Source organism: Chiloscyllium punctatum, chromosome 10 (assembly GCF_047496795.1).
Source record: "Chiloscyllium punctatum isolate Juve2018m chromosome 10, sChiPun1.3, whole genome shotgun sequence".
Taxonomy (NCBI): Eukaryota; Metazoa; Chordata; class Chondrichthyes; order Orectolobiformes; family Hemiscylliidae; genus Chiloscyllium; species Chiloscyllium punctatum.
Window position 1 is genome coordinate 11635987 of NC_092748.1, and position 25768 is coordinate 11661754.

General features: G+C 41.3%; 1 protein-coding gene across 7 annotated transcripts in view; it reads right to left on the reverse strand.

Annotated features, from left to right (window-relative positions):
- Nucleotides 1-25768, reverse strand: part of agap1 (ArfGAP with GTPase domain, ankyrin repeat and PH domain 1) — a 759171-nt gene that overhangs the window by 128066 nt on the left and 605337 nt on the right. For all 7 annotated transcript variants that reach the window (XM_072578526.1, XM_072578525.1, XM_072578524.1 and 4 more), the window contains one exon: nt 17329-17490. In XM_072578526.1, coding sequence (XP_072434627.1) covers nt 17329-17490 — 162 coding nt within the window. The remainder of the gene's footprint in view (nt 1-17328; nt 17491-25768) is intronic.

A 25768-nucleotide genomic window follows, 5' to 3' on the forward strand; every position in this document is an offset into this window, starting at 1 on the left:
TCACCTTTGCTCTACCCAGAACAGAGACTCCTTGAGGCTCAGGACACCTTGCAGAAGTACTGGTTTGAAGACTCCTTATACAGAAAATGAACTCTGATTTATGTAATTTCTTCTTCTTCTTTTTCTAACTCAAAATGGCGTGGATTGTGGCGATATAACACTTCGCACTGGTTTTTTCTAAATATGTGACAATGAATAACTCACTCATATACTCTGGCGGTGTTTTACACATTGTAACCACTCAAGTGAGATCTGCCCCCACTTAATGTTGTTTCTGCTTCTTACACCAGCTACTTTAAATATGACTCTCTCAATCCTTCATGAGTGGGTACGGCTTCTCCCTACCGAGTCTGTCCAGGCCCTTCATGATTTTCAACACCTCCACTGAACTCTGCTCAACCTCCTTTCCTCCAAGGATAACAAGTCCTAACTTCTCCAATCTATCTTTGTTTTTAAGCTCCCTAGAATTCTGGTGAATTGTTTCTGCCCCTTCTCGAATGTCCTTGCATCCTTTCCAAAGTGCAGTGCTCAGAACTGGACTTGGTACTGCAGCTGAGGCCAGGCATGTAATACATGGCCTTTTATAAGCTGAGCATAACCTCCTTGCTCTTATCGAGGACAGTATATTTGTTATTAATCACTCTGTCAACTAGCCCTGTCACCTGAAATGAATAATGCACTTATATACCCAGAACCTTCCGGTTCTGAAGCCCTTTTAGAATTGTGGCCTTTTTAAAATATTATTGTTCCAACTCCTACTCAAAGATCGAGCAATGAAGGCAGGCGTGCTAAACTACCTTTTTAACCACCCTCTTTACAAGTGATGTAAATTTCAAAGAATTATGTAGCTGAACCCATAGGTCTCTCGTTCTACAACACAGAGCCCTACCTTAAGTCCTGCCCTTGTTTGTTTTACCAAAATGCAATACCTCACATTTATACAAATTAAACTCCATCAGCCACTCCTCAGCCTATTGACTCAATTGATCAAGATCTCTTTGAAATCTTAGATGACCTTCTTCACTGTCCACTGTACCACCTACTTTGATGTCATCCACAAATTTACTGACCCAAGTCTCCTATATGCTCATCCAAATTATTTATATAAATAACAAACAAAAGTTGACCCAGTACTGACCCCTGTGGAACACTGCTGGTCAAAGCAAACAACATCAACCACTCTTCCCTCATCAAGCTTTTTGGGTACTTCCCGAAAAAATTGAGACATACAATTTTCCTTGCGCAAAACCATTCTTACAACCCCTAATCAGTCCTTGCCTTCCAAAAGCATGTGAATCCTATCTTTCACAATCACTTCCAATAACTTACCCATCACCCCAGATTCATCAGTCTGTACTTCCAAGCCATTCTTAAATAAAAGCACAACATTAGCCACCCTCCAGTCCTCGGGTACCTCATCGTGGCTATAGATGATAAAAATATTTCTGCTCATGGCCCCGCAATTTCCTCCTAATTTCCGACAACATCCTGGGATACACTTGATCAGGTCTCGGGGATTTATCAACCTTTATGTTTTCTAAGCCCTCCAGCACTTCCTTTTCCGTAACGTGAACTGTTGCCCATGTGTTAGTGCTCAATGTCTTAGTGCGCCTATGTTCGTTAGTGCATGTGTATATTATAGCGAGTGATGTTTACTGAACTTCATTCAGGACTTGAGCACATCTCAGGCTGCCTGCACCATGATTTGTTTTTAAAATTCAGAACCTCCACTTTCATTAATTTTCAGGCGACCCTAAAAATTTCAATCAATTAAAAATTATAACCATCTATTTTCAGAACGACTGCGTGCTGCCTACTGCTGACCTGGCTGCGTGCCAACATGCAGACAAATGCTATCAGTTTTTCTGACTATCACGAGTGCACAGAGGCCATGCATAATTGACTAAAAGATGGGCTAAAACTGTGGCCAATCAGTGTGTGATCAAAACCCGTGGAATATTCAGTGCTTCTTGATTACAGAATACATATCCTTTGCTCTCCTCCCCTGAACACACCATGAAATCTCTTCAAGGTCCAGAGTGCCATAATATGTTCATTACTGTCATGCAGTATGAAGTGCAGACTATAGCTTTCAGGTTAGAGTCTCATACTTCACAAGAGCAATTTCCTTTTATTTTACTGCATTTGAGATTGCACTCCATTAAAGCACGAAGGCAAAAGGGCTGCTTAACGATCATCGCAGAGCACACAAAGCAGAATATCTGTTCTGGAACAATAGGTGTGGTTCGACGAGAAATAAGGCTTTTATTCCCCTGGGTGGCTGCAGTAAACCTTTCAGGAGTAAATGCTGAAATACCTGCGCCCAGAAAGTAGTAGGTGGCAGTCAACCAAAAAATAGTCCCAGCATCTGGGAAAGGCAGCCCCCTTCCTTCAGAGCACCTACTGCAGAAGTTTCAAGGCAACAGTCGGGAACCTCGCCAAGAGATCGGTTTCACTGCCATTAAACCTCCTGAACGAGGCTTCACGCAAGCCCAGGCTGGGTTTGCTTACAGAATCTCCTATTGCCCACACTTTAGTGGGGCCTTCAACTGATGTGATGCCTAAAGATTTATGCCTAGGGATTTAGAGTTTTTGGAATGTGGTCTATGAAATAAGATCAAAGTCGCTTCAGGGTGAAACGAGCAGCATTCCCATCAGCATAGGTGCCTCTTCTTAGAATACTGCTGGCAATTACCAATGATAAGGTGCTGCTCCCAATTTCCACTTAAATGGAGTGTGAACCTTTCAGATACTGATGATCATAATGGCAAGTGGGGGAAACCACAGAAAGGAGTCATGTCTGCAGCCCTCACTGATGATCTTCCAATCTCTTTTGGTCTGAACATTTAGGGAGTTAACCTCTCTTGCCATTTTCCCCTTCCTCTTTTTCATGAGTGCACTCCGAGCCACATTGTAATATGACAGTCTCTGTGGGTAGTACTCTTGCTTCTCTAATGAAGTTGAGCTTCAGAGATCTGAGCACAAGCTCAAGGCTGATACTCAAGTGCAGTACCGTAGGGGTGCTGCATTGCTGGATGCGCACCTTGCAGATGAAGTGTTAAATCAAAGCTCTAGCTGCCCTCTCAGATGGACGTAAAAAAATTTTAATGGCACTATTTTCAAGGTGCTTTCCCCAATATTGCGCCACTTTTAAGAAGTGCTACATAAATGCAAGTCTTTTGCTTGCGAGAGCTACTTTGGATCTATCAGATGCCTTCTCTATCCTCACCATATAATGTGAACATCCAAATGTCTCGTGTTGCTTTTTATCTTGTCACTATGTTATTATGCAAATAGACAAATGGCATAGAATAATTCCTTCATATTGTCATTCCCTCTTGTTGGCTTTATACATTTCAAAATTCTACTGGCTTTTATTTTGATGCAATCCCAAAGAAACTTTTTTAAGGAAATGACGGTGATACTTCTAATGGTTTAGTCAGTAATAACTGTATGTCAATGAGCAACAGAAATCACAAGGTCTTAGACGGAATTCCAGCATCTGCTAAATTAGCTGATCTTAGCGGAGGTTGGATGGAGGGAGTAAGAGACAATGTAAAAGAAAATGAATTACAAAAGATAGGAAATAAAACAAGTATGACCCTTGAATTCATACAGGACCTGTCAGGACCCCACATCAGCCCAAAGTGCTTTATTGCCAATTAAATACTTTTGAAGGGTAGTTACTGCATTATTTAGGAAACACAACAGCCGACTGGCAAATTGAATCCTAACCTTCTGATACAGAAAACTGCTAGGAGGTTTCACTGGTTTTCTGGGGGGGGTGGGGTGGAATACAGTTAACAGGGCTTTCTGATTCTGATCATCGCAGAACCTTTGCAGGACAGGAGATCTTTCAGCCTGTCATTTCTGCGTTGGCTCTACAAGTGAGCAATTTATTTAACACCACTCCACTGTATTCAAGCAATAACCACACTCATTTTTTTTCAGATAACAATCCAATTGGCTCTTCAATGCCTTGACTCACCTGCCTCCACCACATTCTCAGGCAGTTCTGCATTGATTTCAGCCTGGATATGTATTTGCAAATCAGGTTAGGGCTATAGTAATGTCCATACATGGATACATATCTCCATATCGTTGGTCTTCTTAACCAACTCAAGTAGTCAGTACAGTGTTTATGATTAGATTAGATTAGATTACTTACAGTGTGGAAACAGGCCCTTTGGCCCAACAAGTCCACACCGACCCGCCGAAGCCCAACCCACCCATTCCCCAACATTTACCACTTTACCTAACACTACGGGCAATTTAGCATGGCTAATTCACCTGACCTGCACATCTTTGGACTGTGGGAGGAAACCCACGCAGACACGGGGAGAATATGCAAACTCCACATAGTCGCCTGAGTCGGGAATTGAACCTGGGTCTCTGGAGCTGTGAGGCAGCAGTGCTAACCACTGTGCTACCGTGCCGTGTTTATGTTACTGTACTAGTAAGCCAAGCATCTGCATGAATGCTTCAGAGATGTGAGTTAAAATTAACTGGAGAATTCAAATGTACTTAAATAAAGATGGGAATAAAAAACTAGTAATGGAGGTTTTGAAACTGCTTGATTTTCATAAAGACTCATACAGTTCACTGATGCTCTTATCTGGTCTGGCCTATATATGACTCCAGATGCACAGCAATGTGGCTGATTTTTAACTGCCTCTGAAAAAGTCAAGCAGCCATTCATTTGTATTGAAGGCGGTGGTTCAGCACCACCTACTCAGGGTCAATTAGAAATAGAAATTCAATATCAGTGCAATATCCATATTCCATGACTGAATGGAAAATGTGAAGAATTGGGTAACTTATGGAAGCTGTACCCCACGCATGTGAGGAATTGTGTATAGCCTATGGAAGCAGGTTGGAAGGTAGCTGGGGTGGGGCCAACCTGGAATTGAATGGAGAATGGTGAAGAGATGTTCAGCCTCCTTCCTGCTTCAGGGGTCAATCAAATGCCAATTAATGGTCACTTCTCACTGCTGCTGGCATTCTAACCAAGGGTTGGTGCTGGTGGAAAGGTTGGAGTTAGCCCTACTCTTCATGGGACAATGCACAGGAAAAACACGTGGACATTCTGCAGACTCAGTGGAGGATATCCTCTTGATTGGACAGTCAGTGGTACATGGTTGGAAACCCTGCACTTAGTGCTAATCCAAGAAAACATACCAGAGACCCACAATCAACCAGAACCCCAGCTTCTAGGGCATGTCTGAGCGTGCCCATAAGAATTCAACAACTCTTTCCTGGGTTCTAGGACCACCTCCATCATAGCTAGTCCACACTGGGTGCAATTCTGTAGTGAGTGCTAAGATTAAAGAGCAGCAGGATCTCCAAAGGTGGGCCTTCACCCTTAAAAGGATGTGCATCCTGATGCTGGTCAGTTAATTGCCCAATGTGCATAGGATTGGGATGTCTGGAGACAGCCCAGGCACAGCTCCTGTAGATTCTCTGGCCCACATGTCCGCCAACATTAAATTCAGTTCCAGAGTCAGCATCTTCAGCAGGTAATTGGGAATGTTTGGGAAGATCAATAAGTTTTTCTCTTCCTTTATTCAAATGTTACTTGCCATAAGTCAGCCCATTCCTCGATCATGCTCTAGACCAACGTGGATGCCTCCATTATCAGGGGAGTTGTGCATTCAGTTGAAAATCACAGCGAAAATTCCAGTTTTTAAAATTGTGACAGAGGGATTTTCAAAGATGTATTCTTTTATGGAATGTGAACATCAATCGCAAGGCGAGTACTTGTTGCCTATCTCTCATTGTCCACGAACTGAGAGGCTTGCATGGTCATTTAACAGCTCTGTTATGAGTTAGCTCCTTTGCTGTATGTTTACAGTCACATTTAGCCAGAATAGCTAAGAGTATTAGTGGACCAGGTGAGTCTTTTAGAAGTTCAAGGATTCTAATACACAAGTGCCAGAGTGGGTAAGGATGGCAGATTTTCTTTCCTAAAGGATTTTAGTGAACCAAGTTGGTTTTTACAATAATGGATTGTGGCTTGATAGTCACTATTATTGAGACGAACATGGAATTTCAGATTTATGTATTCATTCATTTATTAATTCACAGAATGAGGGCATCGTTCAGGCAGCATTTATTGCCCATCCCTAATTGCCCAGACAGCAGTTAAGAGTCAACCATGTTGCTTTGGGTCTGGAGTCACATGTAGGCCAGGCCAGGTAAGGATGGCAATTTCCTTCACTAAAGGACATTAGTGAACCACATGGATTTTTTCAACAATCAACAATGAATTCACGGTCATCATTAGACTCTTAATTCCAGATATTTTTCGATGAATTCAAATTCCATCATATGCGGTGGTGGGATTTAAATCTGGGTCCCCAAGACATTACCTGAGCCTCTCGGTTGACAGTCCAGTGATAATTCCACTAGGCCATCGCCTCCCCTATTAATTATTAATTGAATTCAAATTCCAACAGCTGTCAGGGTGGGATTTCAACTCTCATCCACAGAAAATTAGTCTTGACTCCTGGAATATTACTTCAATGACATTTGCACTGTACCACTGTACGAAGACCTGGGAAAGGACAGGGACAGTCAGTATGCTCAACAGGGCCGCAGGAGCTGAGGCTAGTAAAATTGTGTCTGCAGGGTATATGAGTGAACAGAATGAAAAGTGAGAAGATGGACTGAATCATCAATCTCATGTTTTCTCCATCACTCTACACCCTATTACAAATGCTCTAACACAAGTCCGGGAAGACAGTAATCCAGAAACTCAAACTAATTCTGGGGACAAGGATTCAACTTCCATAGCAGCCAGAAGAATCTAATTTCAATCAATTATTCAACCAGGCATTGAGAGCTAGTCTGAGTAATTGTAACCATGATCATTGGCTATCCACAGAACCCAGCTGGCTCAAATTCTGCTCTTCAAGGAAGAATATCCTAACCTGGTCTGGCCAAAGCACAACCTCAGAAGGACTGCAATGTGGTCGACTCTTAACAGCTCTTTAAAATGGCTGAGAAGCCACTCAGTTAAAGATAAGTCAAAACAAAGAGGCTGCAGTGGTTCAAGAAGGCTGCTCATTGTCACCTTTTCACAGGAAAGGAGGGACAGACAAACAATACTGGTTTTGCCAGCGATGCCCACATACCATGAAAAGAATAATAATAAAAATAATTTGAAATTGAAAGGAAACGGTATCTTTCATGGAGAAACAAATTTTGACTTATTCTTTGCTCTGTGATTGGTAATGTAAACGAGAATGATTGCCTGGTTTTGGCTGGTGGAATCCTGTGAAGGGTTGCTGAGATGTGGATTAATGTAGTTTGCACACCAGGGTAAAAGATGATTTTCTGCGCTGCACTTGATCTGAGAGAGATAGCTAATGAGCTCCAAAGTCACTTTGCACTGACTGCCCTGACCACAAGATACTCCCATCATTTCAAGTTCACAATATTTTATCAATGATTAAAACTACAGATTTAAGGTCTTTGCCAATATACCTGAATGGATTGCAAGCTGATTGACTGGGGCAGATTGTAACAAGGATACAAGTCATTCCTAAGAATGCTTGCTTTAATAAATAAAAAACTTCCCCAACTTATATACATATCAGAAAAACGCACTTTGGAAGAAGGCCCCATCATTTGCAAATACTGTAAAACACTGAAATCTTTTAAAGGAAAATCAATTGTAAATACAACTCGTGAAGAATTCTCATCATCTTCTGGTCAGCTTTTGGAATATCTTAGCTTGGAAATGAAAACTTATGATGCTATTGAAGTAACCACTGGAAAGGGTTTTTGGGGCCAACGGTGAATGGGAACCGTTTTATATCAATAAACTAAACTAAAAAAAACCGTGGATGCTGGAAATCAGAAACAAAAACAACAATTGTTGGAAAAACTTAAGCAGGTCTGGCAGCATCTGTGGAGAGAAATCAAAGCTAACATTTTGGGTCCGGTGATGGATCACTATTTCTATTTTTGTTTCATATCAATAGAGATCATTGAGAAAAGACTGGCGACAGGAGGAGTTACCGATGCCAACAGGCTGCAGGAGCTGCATCAGCTGCTGTAAAGATTCAGTAATAGGAGGTATTACCAGCCCGATATGGTGAAAGGACCAGATTAACAGCAGTAGAGATATAGACTGTTAAGCAGGACGGTGACTTGTAAATGTAACTGAGCTCAATATGGTGAGGGAGCTAGAATGATTAAAGTTATAGGATAATTCAGTGATCATTTAATTTCAACCACAGAGAGCAATTCAGCTCCCTTGCAAATCAAAATTAATTCAAGCTGTAGCTCACTCCTCTTATGAGCAACACCTGATGATCTCAGTTTAAACAGAAAACCATTCAAACTCAAGATCAATTGAAAGAATGAGAGGTGCTTTTATAGGTTAAGGTGGGGGAGAAGGAAGAGAAAGTCAATGATAATTCTTTAAAAACGGTTCTCAAAGGAGTCCTCATTGTGGCACTTCTCTCTAAGTGCTGGTTATGAATGACTGTAATTAGGCTGGAACTTACATAAATGGTATCTTTATGTCATGTTGTTCAAAATGGGTTTCGCCAATATGAATAATTATGCGAGTGCACTTTTGTCAAAACATACTTTCTTTACAAAGCAACGTTTGCAGTCTTGCACTGAAACAAGTGAACAGGATTTTATTCTGTGAGTAAGCTTTCATCCTTTCCATCTGTAGTTTGTGTTGAGCCAAGACCGATTCCCACCCCATCCCCCCCTCCTCCTCCACCAGAGAAGGTTCAGTAAGTCTCCTGACTTCAGTGATTTATAGATTTTAAATACACCAGTTATACAGCTTATTGAATTTGTATACTCACCTGCTCTTTAGGAGGCAAGTTTGTTGTGTACTTAACCTCTTGCTTTGGCAAATAATGAGGTAACAGTCAATTCATTTTGTGGAAGTTATTCCTCTGATCAAAAATCAGCACTGACAAATGTGAACGTGTGTCATTGAAACATTATTTGTTGCCAAGCTGAATGCAGTTGTTTACCAGTTGTCATTAAAGACTTTGGAAAGGCACCCGATGGGCCCTTGGGAATCAGTTACCCTGTCATCAATTATTTACATAAATCAGTGGCTATTCATCTCAGAGTCTGGCAAATCAAGATTACATGTCTAATAAGGAGTTTTAATCTGTAATTTATAATAAACCCTACAGCATTGTCCTGATCGGTTCTGAAGATGGTTTCAGCAGCCACTAAAAACTGGGCCTAAAGTCAAGAAGGTCAGTGAGATCCCATGGAAGAGATAACCTCTGGCAATGGAAGCAGGGACAAATCTTCCAGGGTTGGGTACAAAATTTGAAATGGCGGTGGTGGGGGGGGGGGGGGCGGGTGGGGTGGGAGGTGGGAGAGAGAAGGGAAATGATGAAGAAGTGTCAATCAGAAGTAACCCCTGTTAGAATATGTTATATATGAGTATGAATAAATTACATTGTAAATATTTAGGAGTTTGATTAAAACATCATTGCTTTCAACTTCCCCGATGACACGCAGATACAGTATTAAGCCAAGCAGATCCGGCTGGGATCAATAATCTGTGCCAAGTTACTTGGTTTCAGATAAAGCGGTAATTTACCTCACCATCATTAGCAAGTGGATTAAAAAAATTAACTTTCCCATTGCAACCATGATGTTGGGAAAACACTTGTTATGCCCACCACAGCTGAATGGATCATTCCCCAACATAGGGTGAAGGATAGCTATTTTACACATGATCTTGAAAAGCAACTGAAGCACCTCACTTGAGTTAGCACTTTATGGAGAGAAAGGAACAATATTTTTTATGCCCTTTGCAAGACACATATTAGATCTCAGGTGAAGTAATTTTGGCTGCCACACTACGGGGAGGCTGTGAATTCTTTGGAGAGTGTGCAGAAGGGATCAGAAAGTTCGGTTGAGGATACTGAAGATTGTTCTCCTTGCAGAGTGGATTACAAAAAAAGATTTGTAAACATAGCAAATATGATGCAAGAAGAAAACAAATTTTCCACACCAGTGGTTTGGGTCTGGACTACACTACCAGGAAGTGTCACGGAAGCAGAATCAATCAAGGCTTTCAAGAGGTTATTGGATGTCTACTTGAATAAAAACAATGTGCAATGGTGTGGGGAAATGTTGGCAAATAGCACCAAGTCATAATGCTTGCTGGAGAGCTGTTGCAAACATAATGGGCCAAATGGTTTCCTTCAATTCTGAGATTCTGTGACTTTTTGAACTGAAGACAAAAAAATCCTCATTTTTAAAAGGAATTTTGCTCACTTTTTCTCGACTGACCAATTGAAACATCCAGTGGTACATAACTTGGCTTACAATAAATGGGTTTGGCAAAATAATAGGCAGACATCAGGAACGGCTACAGATGATCAACACAATTTGAATTATGGCGAGCTCAGGAACATGGGTGGCACGGTGGCACAGCATCAGAGACCTGGGTTCAATTGCTGCCTCAGGCAACTGTCTGTATAGAGTTTGCACATTCTCCCCATGTCTGTGTGGGTTTCCTCCGGGTGCTCCGGTTTCCTCCCACAGTACAAAAATGTGCTGGTTAGATGAATTGGCCATGCTAAAATTGCCCGTAGTGTTAGGTGAAGGGGTAAATGTAGGGGAATGGGTCTGGCTGGGTTGTGCTTTGGCGGGTTGGTGTGGACTTGTTGGGCTTAAGGGCCTGTTTCCACACTGTAAGTAATCTAATCTAAAACCTTTTTAATCATTCTATCGATAATATTAGCAAAAGAAGCAGAGAAAGCATAATACCAAGTGCTCTTAAAAGGCTCTAACAAATGCAAGTAGCCAAAGTTCAGATGACTAGGAAAACTTTAAAAACCAATAAAGATACAAAAAAGTAAAGCTTGCAGTAAGGGAATACAGGGAAAGGATCTGAACATACAAAATAGGAGCATAAGTAGATCATTTAGCCCTTTAAGCTTGTTCTGCCATTCAATAAAATCATTACTGAACTTTTTGTGTTTCAAGTACCACATCCCCTTTTACCTTGGACTTCTTTGCTAAATACGAGTCTACGTACTTCCATCTTAAAAATACTCATTGGTACCACTTCAACCGCCTTCTAAGGCAATCAGTTCCAAAGTCACATAATCTTCAGCAAGATAAGATATATATTTGATCTCTGTACTAAAAGGATGACACCTAATTTTAAAATATTGTGCCCCTAATTCTGGACTCACCCAAAGATAAATCACCTTTTCACATCCATTTTGTCAAGACCATTCAGGATCTTATGCATTTCTGCCAATTAACCTCTCGTTCTTCTGAAACAAGCCTAGCGTGTCTCATCTTTCCTTGTAAGACAACCTGCTTATTCCAGGTAACAATCTCATTTACTTCCTCTGAATGGTCTCCAACAAATTTACATCCTTCTTTAAATAAGGGGACCAAAACTGCACACAGTACTTGAGATGTGGTCTTATCAATGGTCTGCACAACTGAAGCATATCACCCCTACTCTTAGTTTCAGTTCCTCTCAATAAAGGTATATCAAGGTCGAATTGCAAAAAGGTTTCTTAAGTATTAAGACAAAGAGAGTGGAAAATGGAAATCCATGTCCTTCAAAGCCAATGCAAGCCAAGTTAAAATGAACACAAATGACATGGCAGACTTGATGAATGAGTACTTTGCATTCATATTCACAGACACAGTGGTCCTCCATCATGTTAGGCTCAACAGCATGGAGACCACTTCTAGAAAATTCAACTTCAGCAGGCCATGTCTCCCTCATGGATGACGATAGAATCCTAATAATGGTTCCTATGGGGAACAGCCTCAGGGTAAACTGCAGCGAGGTTGCAAGTACAAACAAAATAACGGAATGATAAAAAAAAGGCATTACAGACTTCTCCATTACAGACTACTGCTCTTGGGAAAACATGAGCGTTGTCTGACCCAGTTGGTGGAGAAAGTGCTGAAATTTGGTTCAGTGTGCTTCAAAGATCATCCATACTGAACTCTCAATATCCAACATATCAGAGAAAGGCCACTGGTGGCGCAGTTACAGAGACTCTCCCAAACACCAACAATGACAACCCAAACTTCAAGATCAAGCAAATCAGCTTGTTTCATCAGGAGAGGATCCATAGAAGGCAACGTGATCATATTCAGTTTACATAAGTTTGAATAAAAAGCAGTCTAGTAGGAAGGTTTGTATTCATAAATGATAAAGGCAATATATAGTAGCTATAACTGAAAACCTAAAAAAAAAGTCTCAGTGAGGAACTTAATGCGCTTTGTAAAAACTAAAACAAATGTAATGGAGAAAATAGTATGGCTTAAGATAGACAAATCTCCAAGACCCAAGAGTTTCTACACTAGGAAATTAAAATAAATTAGGAAATTTAGGAAATTTGTTTTAGATTCATGAATTGTGCAGTTTTTATTGGAGAATTGCAAACATCACACCATTATTTAAGAAAGGAAGGAGTGAACAATATCAGACCTACAGACTGATAGCTTAACACAATCATTGTAAAGGTTACTGGAACCCATTCACAAGAACAGTGTGACTGGAAATTTTGAAACAAATTATCTAATTAAAAGATTACCTTGGTGGATTCTTGAAGGTTGACTATATTTGAATCATCTGATGAGATGTTTGAGTCAGTCACTAGGATGGTGTCTACAGATGTTATTGAGACAGGCAACGGAGTTTTATGTAAGAAATGGTTTTATGTAAAAGACTATTGGTTCAAATGACAATGCCTAAAATTGGAAATAACCTTGTGACATAGGCTGGTGATGGGCAAGAACTTGGATAAAGGAATAAAGTTTAAGGGAATATTCTAACTGGTAGAATTTGACAAATGTGTTTAAACTGATGTGTTGATGCGGAGACTGTTGGGTGGTAGGTGAGGACAAGGGAGACTCTGTCTTTATTGTAATATGGCGGGGTTGAGAGCAGTGGAACAGGGAATAGAGGAGGTGTGGCGGAGGGCTGTCTGGATGACGGAGGGAGGTAAAGTAAGTTGTTCATAATAGATGGACAGCTGGGATGCTCGCGACTGGAATGTCTCCTCATCCGAGCAGATGTTGTGGAGGTGGAGGAATTGGGAGAATGGAATGAAGTCCTTGCAGGATACTAGGTGGGAGGAGATGTAGCCCAGGTAGTTATGGGAGTCTGTGGGTTTGTAGTAAACGTACATCTGGAGATTGTTGCTGGAGATGGAAATGGTGAGGTCAAGAAAGGGGAGGGCGATGTTCGAGATGGACCAAGTGAATTGGAGGGCGGAGTGGAAGTTGTGGGCGAAGTCAAAGTCATCCAATGCATCATCCTCCAATACTTCCGCCAACCCCAAATAGACCTCACCACCAATAACATCGTCTCCTCCCCACCCCTCTCTGCCTTCCACAAGGACCGTTCCCTCCGACAGTTCTTAGTTCATGCCACCCCTGCCACTGAACCCTCAGGTACTTCCCATGCAACCAGAGAAGATGCAAAACCTACCGGTACACCACTCCCCCTCACCTCCATCCAGGGCCTTAAACAGTCCTTCCAGGTGGGACAGAGGTTCATCTGCCTCTCTTCCAACTTAGTTTAATGCATCAGGTGCTCCCGATGTGGTCTTCTCTACATCGGACAGATCAAACGTGAACTTTGGGAACAGTTCACCAAACATCTCAGCCAGGTCCACGGGGGCAACCGGAACTCCGAGTCACTGCCGATTTTAATTAGCCCAACCACTCCCTTTTTGTCATGACCATCCTTGGCCTCCTCCATTGCCAAAACAAATCACAGCTCCTATTGGAGGAAAAAACACCTTATCTTCCATCTGGGTAGCCTACAGCCCGGCGGACTCAACATTGGCTTCTCCAATTTCAAATAACCTCTCTCCCCATCCCTCGACTCCCTTCCAAGCCCTTTCACATCACTTCCACTGCTCCTTGCCACCAACCGGATTCATTCCTCCCATTGACCAATCTACCTATCTTCATCTATCCCCACTCCACTACCCTGTCCCTGCCTCCCCCTTTATCTACAGCTCCCCCCACCCCACACTCACTCCCAATCCTGAAGGGTTACACCCGAAATGTCAACTTCTGCATCTCCTAATGCTGCCTGGCTTTCTGTGTTCTTCCAGCCTCTTGCCTGTGTACTTTGGATTCCAACATCTGCAGCTTTTTTTGTCTCTAACCAAGGAATGTCACTTCACAGACAGTGATATATTACTGAAACATAGTTACTGCTGTCATATAGGTTAGCTGCAGCAACTGTGTCCTCAAGAAAGTTCCACAAAGCTGTAACAATATTTATGGGATTGTTTAAGGGGTTTACGTTAGCCAATACACCAGGAAAATTTTCCTTTTGTTCACAGGTCATTGCTGGCTGGGCCAGCAATTATTCTCATCTATAAATTGCCCAGAGAGCAGTTAAGGGTCAATGGCATTGTTCTGGGTTTGGTGTCATATGTAGGCCAGACGAAGTAAGGACAGTAGTTTCCTTCCTCAAAGAAAGTTAGTGAAGCAGTTGGGTTACGATGACAATCATGGTTGTTTCATGATCATTGGATGGTCACCATTACAGAAACTCTTAATTCCTGACTTTTATTGAATTCAAATTCCTTGCTATGGTGGTATTCAAACATGGGTGTCTTGATGAACAGTCTAGTGATAACACTCAAGGCCATTGCCTCCCCAGGTATTCCTACTCTTATTCAAGTAGTGGTGTGGGATCTTTAAATTTGAAACCATGGTGGCATATTGGCCTAGATGTCGTGCTCAAGTCTTTGCAGTCGGGTCTTGAATCTGCATCTACCTGATTCAGTGCTGTCATTGCTACTGCTAAGCCACAGTCACATCACAATAAAATAACTACGGGTTTCAAATCGACATTTAGTTGAGGTTCTTGGCGAGGATTTGCAGTGTATCCAGACTGTGGAAACCCTTGTGCAGTATCCAGAACTTTTAAATGATGACTGAGTCTTGTTACTGCACTCAATTAAACTTTCTTCTGAAAGAAATACTAATGGAAGTTTCAAATATCTGGAACCAATAATGAACTTTAAAGCTCAGCAAGTTAACGATTGATTAGCCGATCTGAGCGATGTGTGAAATGAAAATGCAAAAAGAAACACAATTTCTTATCAATTTAATATTTTGAGTTATGCTTGCTGATTTAATCACCTATCATAGTAATTGCAATTTTTATGGTTTTTTTCATTTGCATCTCTTCTAAAGCCTGGACTCTTGACAGTTAGATTACTTGCAGGTCACATCCATTTGATGAGCTCCACAGAGCAATTGTGCAGTGGTAAGGCAGGGCTGACCAATTCAGCAAATCCCTGACTGCAATAGCATCACAGCCCAACACAGGTAAAATGGGATGGGAGGAACTATTTAGCTGTAATAGTGGTGGACCAGAGTGCTGCAAGATTTACAGCATGTAGCATCACTGCCACCATCCCACTGCCCCAAACTGGATCGACAATGTAGACATCAATAAATCTGATATTGTAAGCAAGAACTTCTCCTTTTCTAAAACACTGGCATTTTGACGCTGTTCTGTCATGAGACTAAGACTGAATCACGTGACACACATGTAAACTTTATCACGATGGATATCACAATAGATAACATAACATAAAGAAACATCTCAAAACATTTCATTGGAACATAATTGATCAAAGAATTTGGCATTAAGCGACAGAGGAAGATACAGCATTAGGTCAGATGATGTAGCTTGTGAGGAGTGTGTTAAAGGAGGAAAGTGAAGTAGAGAGGTACAAGGAGGATATTCCACAGCTTGGGGCAAGATTACATGAAGGCAAGGCCAGCAAGAAATGGTGTGATTACAAGTGGAAATCAATCTTTTCATTTAGCCAATGCCATATATTAGAAAACCATTTCATCATAAACAACAACAAAGGTTTGTTTATAAAGCATCTTTACTTTAGTTAAATATCCCTGGATGATGGAGGTACAGGAGCATTAACAAACAGAAAGAAAATATGCAATTAAGCAGAATAACAACACATTGTGTACGTCAACCACAGCAAAAAAATAATTTTAGGCACGTACCAGATCTATGACCCATCTGGCAAAACTCAACTTGCATTTGAATTCATGCCATTATTGTGGACCTAGCTTTGGGACATAGACTTGATAATCATCTGAGACCATTTCAAAATGGTGCCTACATGCCTCCAGAAATCTTCTCCTGACACTTCAATGCTGGCAATTAAAGAGCCAGTTTCTTGATGAATTATTGTTTTAAAGGATGTATGCTAGTCAGAATCACATTTCAAATCCACTTGTATTACAGCTACAATTTCAGATGGCATGATTGAGGGAAGGGGCAGGTAAGTATCAGATCCTGTTGAGTTCCAATCTTCTTAGAGAGAGCAATGTGTACTAGGAGCACCAACAAAGGTTGTGGGAAAACACTAATTGATGATGTCTCTCAGTCTGTTAGAACCTGAAATTTATCCAGGGACTAAGTGTTCATCTGGCAGGGTGCTCTGTAGAAGAGCACCTTTAAAACATCTCACAACATTTCTGTCTACATTGAAGACACTGCTTGAAATCAAAAGGCTAGTGCAGATCATGCTGAGTTTGTAATATCTGCCAAAGTAGCAACGGCACTGGAAGTCATACAACTGTCCTGAATTTCAGCACAGTTCCTGAAATAGAATGAAAACTACTACTACTCTTCATCAATCCCTAATGCCTACTCTTGGAATTTATGTTAAGTAGAGCAAAGATTAGATCACACAATGTCTTCCAATGCCAAATATGACAACTAACTTTAACTGTTGTACAAGAATGGCAATTCTTGGACAACGGTGACACTTGAGAGGACCATTGACCAGAGGAATGGAGAAAAGCATAATGTGTGTCTCATCTACCTAATCATGATATTAATAGTTGCCCTATTCACTGGTCTCTCCTGGGCAGAAGATTGCAACAGTAATCCGAATTAATCACCTACAAGTTTGCACAAGAAACAGAAATAGAGATCTGCACTCCAAAAGCTCAGCTGTCTTTGATAAGTTACTATGGGATGAATATATGAAGCATAATCCCATTACCAGCTTTCCTGTGTAAGAAACATCAACACTAATGACCACCAACACTGAAGTGATTCAGTTATCCAACACCACACAAACAATTCTACAAATAGGCTGTGCTTACAACACACCAGTTTGAGAAACCTGTCAAACTCGAGAACAGGAGCACACAAGCAGGAATTTGAATGGTTGAAAATCCTAGACTTTTGCTCCCTTCCCTTAAATTAATGACCCTCTAAACAATTTAACTGCAGTCAATGATAAACACTATTAATGAACAATAAAATACAGAGTAGGTTACCTTCAGCTGTGCCGGAGATGCCATCTGCTTTGAAATTACTGGTGCTCTTCTTCCTGCGATGCTTTTTACGGTTTGCGTGGGGTGAAGGTGGAGGCTCTATCTTGGGACTGGTGGTGCTTGATATGCTGGGGCTTGAACAGACAGAGTCTCCCAGGCCAGTATCTTCAACAGAAACCCAAATCATCATGAGAAATAATTCAGTGCAATGATTTCTGAACACTTCTAACACATTGTTTAAAGACAAATCCTTATCGCAGCAAACTGGGATCAACATCTGCAATACTAGACTTGTTCGTGGGCCCTTTTTTCCCCAGATAAATAGAGTCAATAAAGATGTGGAAGACTTAGGGTGCTTATTGTTGCTTGGGTATGTAGACCTGTGGCATACTGATAACGTCCCTGTTTCCTGGCCAGGGGTTTTGGGCTCAAGTCCAAATTTAGGACATAGTGGTCAAAGATGTGCGTTGACAACATGGCCTAACAGGTTGATTATTTGTTTCTAAATCCTTTCGATCTGTCTGGTGGTAGGCAGGAAGAGGGGAGAATCGCCTAGTTGGCCTTCAGCAGAAGGCAATGGCAAACTACTGCAGAACCGTGGAAAGCTTAGCCATGGACAATTCAATGGAAGTCCACAGTTGCCAACACTTTCTTAGTAAATGGTGCCTGAAGAGACACAGAATGCTGATAGACATCTCCTCGAAGATTTTCTCAGATAAAGTCATTGAATTATTAAGGGATAGAGGAAGCCATTTGGCCTATTGAGTACAAGTTACACTTCTGTAATGCAACCTGATTAGTGCTATTACCAATTATTTAGCTCTATGGAAAGATGTAAAACTTAGGTCTGTTGGAAAGATACCCTCCATATACTTGTGAAATATACCAAATGCCCTCCTGCTCCATGTGGCCTTTTCACAGGCCTCTCTGGGTTGAGGTTGAAGTCGAGGTCATGGAGAGACAGAACCTGATATATATATATTATACACACACATATATACATATATCATAAAATTGAACCTGCAAATTCTGACATGTGAAGTATCCGAAGTGAAATCACTGATTGGAAAGGTAGTAGCAGACTCAAGACTGGATCCCTGGTTGGGAATGATGCTTACCCCAAATCTTTGGGCAGGGAATTGATGGTAAATAGTAGCACTCAAGAAGTGACTCATGGGCACATAGATGTTAATGTAGCAAAGAGATTCACCTGCCCCATATTCTCAATGAGAGCCATGTTGAAAGAATTGAGGGATAGTTAAAGCTGCAATGTTGTAATTACATTTCCAACTATTTTCTCTTGAGCATGACTGAGATAAGAGAACAAGATTGGTGAGTTTGCAATCAGAGTATCCTTTTTTGAAAATGATCCCCAACACTGTGCTGTGTACACACAGCTATTGGTTAAATCTTCCATTTCAGTTGTAACTTTCCTATATTTTATACTCCATGTCCTCTCTCCCCTACCCTTGCATTATGTGTTATGAAGAGGGAGGGAGGGGCCAGCATCATGTCACTCTCAGTCTAACAAAAAGGTCACTGAACTGAAACAATAACTCTGGCGCTTGTTTACATGTTGCGTTCCCGCTGAGCGTTGTTCAGCATTTACAGTTTTTATTTATGGTTTCTCACATTCACATTATCTTGCTTTAGTTCACCTGTTCCTCATTACTCTATTTGTGAATCACACAAATCCCTCATTTATATTACATAGGTCACTCAAAGCTCACTGCATTGAGCATGAGTAGCATCAGGAATAGAACAGAAAATTGACACAGGAAAATATATCAGCTGCTCACTGACATTCTGTTCACTGAACCCCAAGCTGTGCAAGATTTGAAATGCACATATTTGGTAAGAACTGATTTGGAGGATTATTTTTAAAAATTGTGGCAAGATGATGTTGCAATGAATCTTTACATCACGAACAATAATTGCTCTTCAAAGTATTTTGCTGTATTTTATAGTAAATGATATTACACTTTAAGCAGACCAAAGGAGAATTATGATACTTGGGGGGGAATATTTTTCGAAATCCACTTATCAATAAACATTGGTCTGGATTTTGAGGTAGTAATAATGTTGAAAATATCAGCATTCATGGTCATCATTCCACTGAAGCTGACAGAAACCTCTGGAGTCTACATGTGCAGAATAACACAGAAATTCTGTGCTTCTCTAAAGGAACGGCTGTTAAGGATTCCCCATTGAGCTTCCACTGCCTGACTGCAATCAGAGAAATGAACAGACTTCATTTCTATTTGGATACTTTTGGGCTTCACTGCAAAATTCCAGAAAAACATTACACCTTGTTTAAGGAGATGTAACTGGGCTCATAATAGTTACTGAGTTTCATAATTGCTACTCGACACCCTCCCAGCCATACAATAGCTAAATATCTCTGTGGAATGTCAAATTTCTCCATAAATGAGATTTTTTTTTCTTATTTTACCTGCAATATTAAATAACCTCTAAAGACTTATTTTGCTATCTGAAAAATTTAAATATAAAAGTGAAAGGTTTTAAGCACTTCTACTTTCTTGATTTGCTACTTGTAAATACTTCAGTAGGATTGTCTGTTTAACCAGTTGATGTAATCGTTGTTTTATGTCGGACGTCCTCTTGCATCTGATGCCAGAGTGAAAATGCTTCTGAATGTGCCCAACAGATTGCTAGATCTTTGTAAATGGCTTTCTTTAAAATCAACAATGAATGTCTTGTTTGTCCACTGACTTCAAATCTGGTATTGGCATTCAAAATACATCTCTCACTGAAGGTGATCATTGGAACCGATGACTGGAACTCAGTTCTAATATTTTCCAAATATATGAATTTCTAAGTTATTGGCTCTGAGCCCCAAACCCCAGATCAATCAATGTATAATTATCTCTATTAATAAAAAAAACTCTGATCCTGTGCAGAAGTGCTGAACAATTGTCTGTTTGGCTGTTATGTTGATTTCTCTTATACTCAATTTAAGCTCAAATGATACTGCAGACAAATACTTTCCACTACTTCCACCTCAAAAAAATTCAACAAATGCACTTTGCTACCTCCCCCTCAATTGGAAACATGCATTCACCACAGCCCTAAATCATTATCATTCAGTGTAGCATTGAGGTGGTGAAATCCTTTTCTTTAAATGCCCTTAGGGGCTGCTTCCTACTTCTTCTAAACACTACTATGCTCAGAACGTGGTTACCCGTACAGCTGGAAGCAAGCAATGTTTTGGCACACAGGCCTGAAGCAGATCCCCGGAGTTGCCACAGATGAGCACTAAGATGTTATCTTTCTATGCAAGATTACTTTTATTACACATTACAGTGATGTACAGCAGGAAAACTTCATTTTTCTAATGGACCGCATTGATGGGGATACACAGAAGAGATTCACTCACTTCACTTTTTTTTAAAGAACCTGCCACAATTTTCTTTGAAGAATACACTACCCTTATTGTCATCAGTGGTAGCCTTAGTCTTTCAGATGAGAATATTAAAACAAGACCCCTGCCTTCCCATGTTGGTTGGATGTTAAATACTCCATGATTTAACTTCAAAGAACAGCTGGGAAGCTCTTCACTCTACCTTGGCCAATATTTATCCATCAGTGACAATGAATAGATAACTTGTTTCAGCCACTTTTATGACACAGAGAACAAGGGCAGCCGATTTGCTTTTTGTGGGATGTTGCCCTGTGCAGACTGACGATCATATTATAGCAATGATTACGTTTCAGAATATTTCATTGGTTGTAAGGTGCTTTGGTACATTTTAAGGTTATAAAAGGCATTACAGAACAACCTTGATTATCTGAATGAGACGGGCAGGGATTACTTTGTTCAGATAACTAAGAGTTCGGATAATGAATTGTTCAGATAATGGATAACGTTTTATTGGACCTTGAGATCTTGTTCGCAGAATTGGAAATTCTGATAATTGATGTTTGGATAATTGAAGTTGTTCTGTATGTAAATGGAACAACTTATTTGTTTTCTATTGAGGCTATTGAGATTATAGATGTAAGGTGAATGGCTTTCCAGGATTTGAACTTCAGGTCAGGAAATCAGTCTTACGGGAGTAACTTGTTTTGTAGTCCCTCGGTTGTTTTCTATCAGGTAGTGGCTGATGGGTCTAAGGTTGTAGCTCACTTACATTTTGCTTCTTCCCAATGTCTGGCCTGAAAGTGATAGCAGTGCCACTGAGTAGAGGAGTGTATTGGACATTATGTGGTTTACACCAACTGTTCTATGACAGCACTGACCTCCCTTTGCCCTTTGACAAGGGCATCATGGTGGGTCAGTGGTTCGTACTGCTGCCTCGGAGCACCAGGGGCCTGGGTTTGATTCCAACCTTGGGTGATTGTGCAAACTCCACACAGACATTCTCTCAGTGTCCGCTTGGGTTTCCTCCCAAAGTCCAAAGATATGCAGTTTGGCCTTGCTAAGTTGTCCTGTAGTATCCAGGGATGTGTAGGTTAGGTAGATTAACTGTGGTTAAAACAAAATGCAGGATTATGGGGATAGTTCGGGAACGTATTTGAGTGGAATGCTCTTCAGTGGGTCAGTACAGATTCGATGGGCCAAATAGCATCTTTCCACAGTGTAGGGATTCTATGACAATATTTACATTATAAATGAAGTTAATGATGAGCTGCAGGCCAATCTCAGTTTTAAAACTTCAGCTGGTCCACAGGAAGGCTCATGATATCTGTATCATCCAAAGGGTGGTGGGCAAAAACACAAGGTTACAAACTGGAAACTAACTACCACATATACAGCACACCTTCAATTGGATCTTGGCTGATCTACGCCTTAACTCCATCAACCTCCTTGGTTCTAAATTTAAGGTTATGCCTTTGCTCTTCATCCTGAACTTCCTTTTGGATCTTCTGCTGTTCCAATGTCTGTTAAAATCCACTCAGCTTTAGAGTCCAAAGTGTAACACAGACAGCAAAACAAACACTGATGTGGAAAAGGAACAACAAAGTGATTAACTAAGCTTCTGATTCCAGAGTTTGGCACTGCTGAGAAAATCTTGAACCACTTCATTCTCGATTTTTGTCTGTTTATTCTGAACACCACCCTTTTTCCAAAATTTGCACTGTGACTAATGACAGAAATAGAATCACAGAATTATTATGGAGCAGGAGGCAGTTATTTGATCTATTATGTCTGTTGTGGTTCTGTTCGCCGAGCTGGGAATTTGTGTTGCAGACGTTTCATCCCCTGTCTAGGTGACATCCTCAGTGCTCGGGAGCCTCCTGTGAAGCGCTTCTGTGATGTTTCCTCCAGGCATTTGTAGTGGTTTGAATCTGCCGCTTCCGGTTGTCAGTTCCAGCTGTCCGTTGCAGTGGTCGGTATATTGGGTCCAGGTCGATGTGCTTATTGATTGAATCTGTGGATGAGTGCCATGCCTCTAGGAATTCCCTGGCTGTTCTCTGTTTGGCTTGTCCGATAATAGTAGTGTTGTCCCAGTCGAATTCATGTTGCTTGTCATCTGCGTGTGTGGCTACTAAGGATAGCTGGTCGTGTTGATTCGTGGCTAGTTGGTGCTCATGGATGTGGATCGTTAGCTGTCTTCCTGTTTGTCCTATGTAGTGTTTTGTGCAGTCCTCGCATGGGATTTTGTACACTACATTGGTTTTGCTCATACTGGGTATTAAGTCCTTCATTCTGATGAGTTGTTGTCTGAAAGCGGCTGTTGGTTTGTGTGCTGTTATGAGTCCTAGTGGTCGCAGTAGTCTGGCTGTCAGTTCGGAAATGCACTTGAAGTATGGTAATGTGGCTAGTCCTTTGGGTTGCGGCATGTCCTCGTTCTGTTGTCTTTCCCTTAGGCATCTGTTGATGAAATTGTGGGGGTATCCGTTTTTGGTGAATACATTGTATTGGTGTTCTTCTTCCTCTTTTTGCAGTTCTGGTGTACTGCAGTGTGTTGTGGCCCTTTTGAATAGTGTCTTGATGCAACTTCTTTTGTGTGTGTTGGGGTGGTTGCTTTCGTAGTTCAGGACTTGGTCTGTGTGCATGGCTTTCCTGTAAACCTTTGTGGTGAATTCTCCGTTTGGTGTTCTTTGTACCATCACATCTAGGAATGGGAGTTGGTTGTCCTTTTCTTCCTCTCTAGTGAATTGGATTCCTCTGAGTGTGGCGTTGATGATCTGGTGTGTGTTCTCTATTTCTGTGTTTTTAATGATTACAAAGGTGTCATCCACATATCTGACCCAGAGTTTGGTTTGAATTTGCGGTAAGACTGTTTGTTCTAATCTTTGCATTACCGCTTCTGCTAGGAGTCCAGAGATAGGTAGTAGCCACACACGCAGATGACAAGCAACATGAATTCGACTGGGACAACACTACTATTATAGGACAAGCCAAACAGAGAACAGCCAGGAAATTCCTAGACGCATGGCACTCGTCCACAGATTCAATCAATAAGCACATCGACCTGGACCCAATATACCGACCACTGCAACGGACAGCCGGAAATGACAACCGGAAGCGGCAGATTCAAACTACTACAAATGCCTGGAGGAAAGATCACAGAAGCGCTTCACAGAAGGCTCCCAAGCACTGAGGATGTCACCGAGACAGGGGATGAAACAAATTCCCAGCTCGGCGAACAGAACCACAACAACGAGCACCCGAGCTACAAATCTTCTCCCAAACTTTGAAAATCTATTATGTCTGTATATGCTATTCAAGTGAGCATGACTACCTAGTGCCAATTTCCTGTTTTGTCCCAAGACACTGTTTAATACTATTTCTATTCAAATAATCATCCAATACCCTCTTGAATGCCTCAAAGAAACCTGCTTTCAACACACTTACAGGCAATGCATGCCATACCTTATCTGTGGCTCCTGTCTGCCCTCATGGTGTCAGGACGGGACAGACTGGTGAAACAGGGTAAACAAAACTTGACTGGTGGGTCCAATAAAACTTCCGTTAACCTGACACATCAGAGCACAGTTCCTAAATCAAAAGCTTTGGTGCTTTTAGCAATTAAAATAGCTCCCCTGGATCTCAGGAGGGCAAGAATGCCTTTGATTGAGACCCATGGAGGTAAGATCAGCACTGGTAAGATTTAGAGTTGAGAGTGTGGTGCTCGAAAAGCACAGCAGGTCAGGCAGCATCCGTGGAGCTGGAAAAATGATGTTTCAGGGATAAGCCCTACATGAGGCTGAAGGGCTTATGCTTGAAACGTTGATGGTCCTGCTTCTCGGATGCTGCCTGACCTGCTGTGCTTTTCCAGCACTACACTCTTGACTCTGATCTCCAGTATCTGTAGTCCTCACTCTCCACTGGTAAGATTTACACAGTATTCGAGCCACTTGCCGATTGAATACTCTTTAGCTTCTTAATCATCAATTTAACTTTGTAACATTGAAAACAGCAGTAACGACAGTCTAATTCAAGACTGTAAATTAGTGTCTGCTCTGTCTCCCTTTAAAGCAACGCATCAGACTTGGATTGAATACAAAATAGGCATGTGCCTTGTATCAATCAAAGCGTGAAAAGGTTGATTGCTACAAGTTATCTAAAAAAGGGGGCAGAAATTAGATGACTACACCATCATTTTTGCTTCTAAACCAGCTCTGACAGGAGCATTAAAACTCATAGGTTCCATTTCACAGGGGAGGGACATTTGCGACCCTTTCATATATTCAGTGTCTCATATTAGTTCTTCCCAATCGGGCATCAATGTTCAAAAAAAATAATAATCTGCAATAGCTGCATTTCGACACTTGAAGTACGAGTTGGGAAAGTGGTTTCACTTTTCACTCTGGAAGCTGACAAGCATGACTAGAGGGGGAATAAAATAACATTCAGTTCACATAAATATCAAGCAGCCTGCCCGAGACTGATGGGACCAGAATGCGTTCTCAGCCATCATTCTCCAGACAAGCCCAAGGACACCCATAACTTATTTTACAATCATTTAGTTTCAGCTGAACTGGAAAAGTGACAACTTATCTCTGCTGACAAGATGCCATCTCAAACCTTACAATTAACTGTACACGATTAACGGCCCGCTCCGTCATTATCTTCTATCATGATCAACTGTATGTGCAGCCCTCCATGCCAGAAGGCCATTAGGACTATGTAGCTACCCAAATAAGTAGTTGGAAATCTGGTTGAAGCAGTAAGTGCCACTCCTGAGCATCTCTGCAGAAAAATAGACTGTAATAATAAAAGCAACTGAATGGGAACAAGATGGCCCAGGTTTAGGACCTTTTGCCTTAAGAGTGCAATTGAGATCAAAGTTTCTTACTACCTGGCTCAAAGGACACTATGTGAAATGCATTCGAGCAGTTTTACCCCAACTCTCACAGGCCTCAGGCCATTGTGCAAACCTATCCCATCCCAGCACCGGTGACATGAAACCCTAGCATTTTATCCATTGGCAATCACACTCAGAGCGAAAGGAAATACTGTCAGATTGGCAGG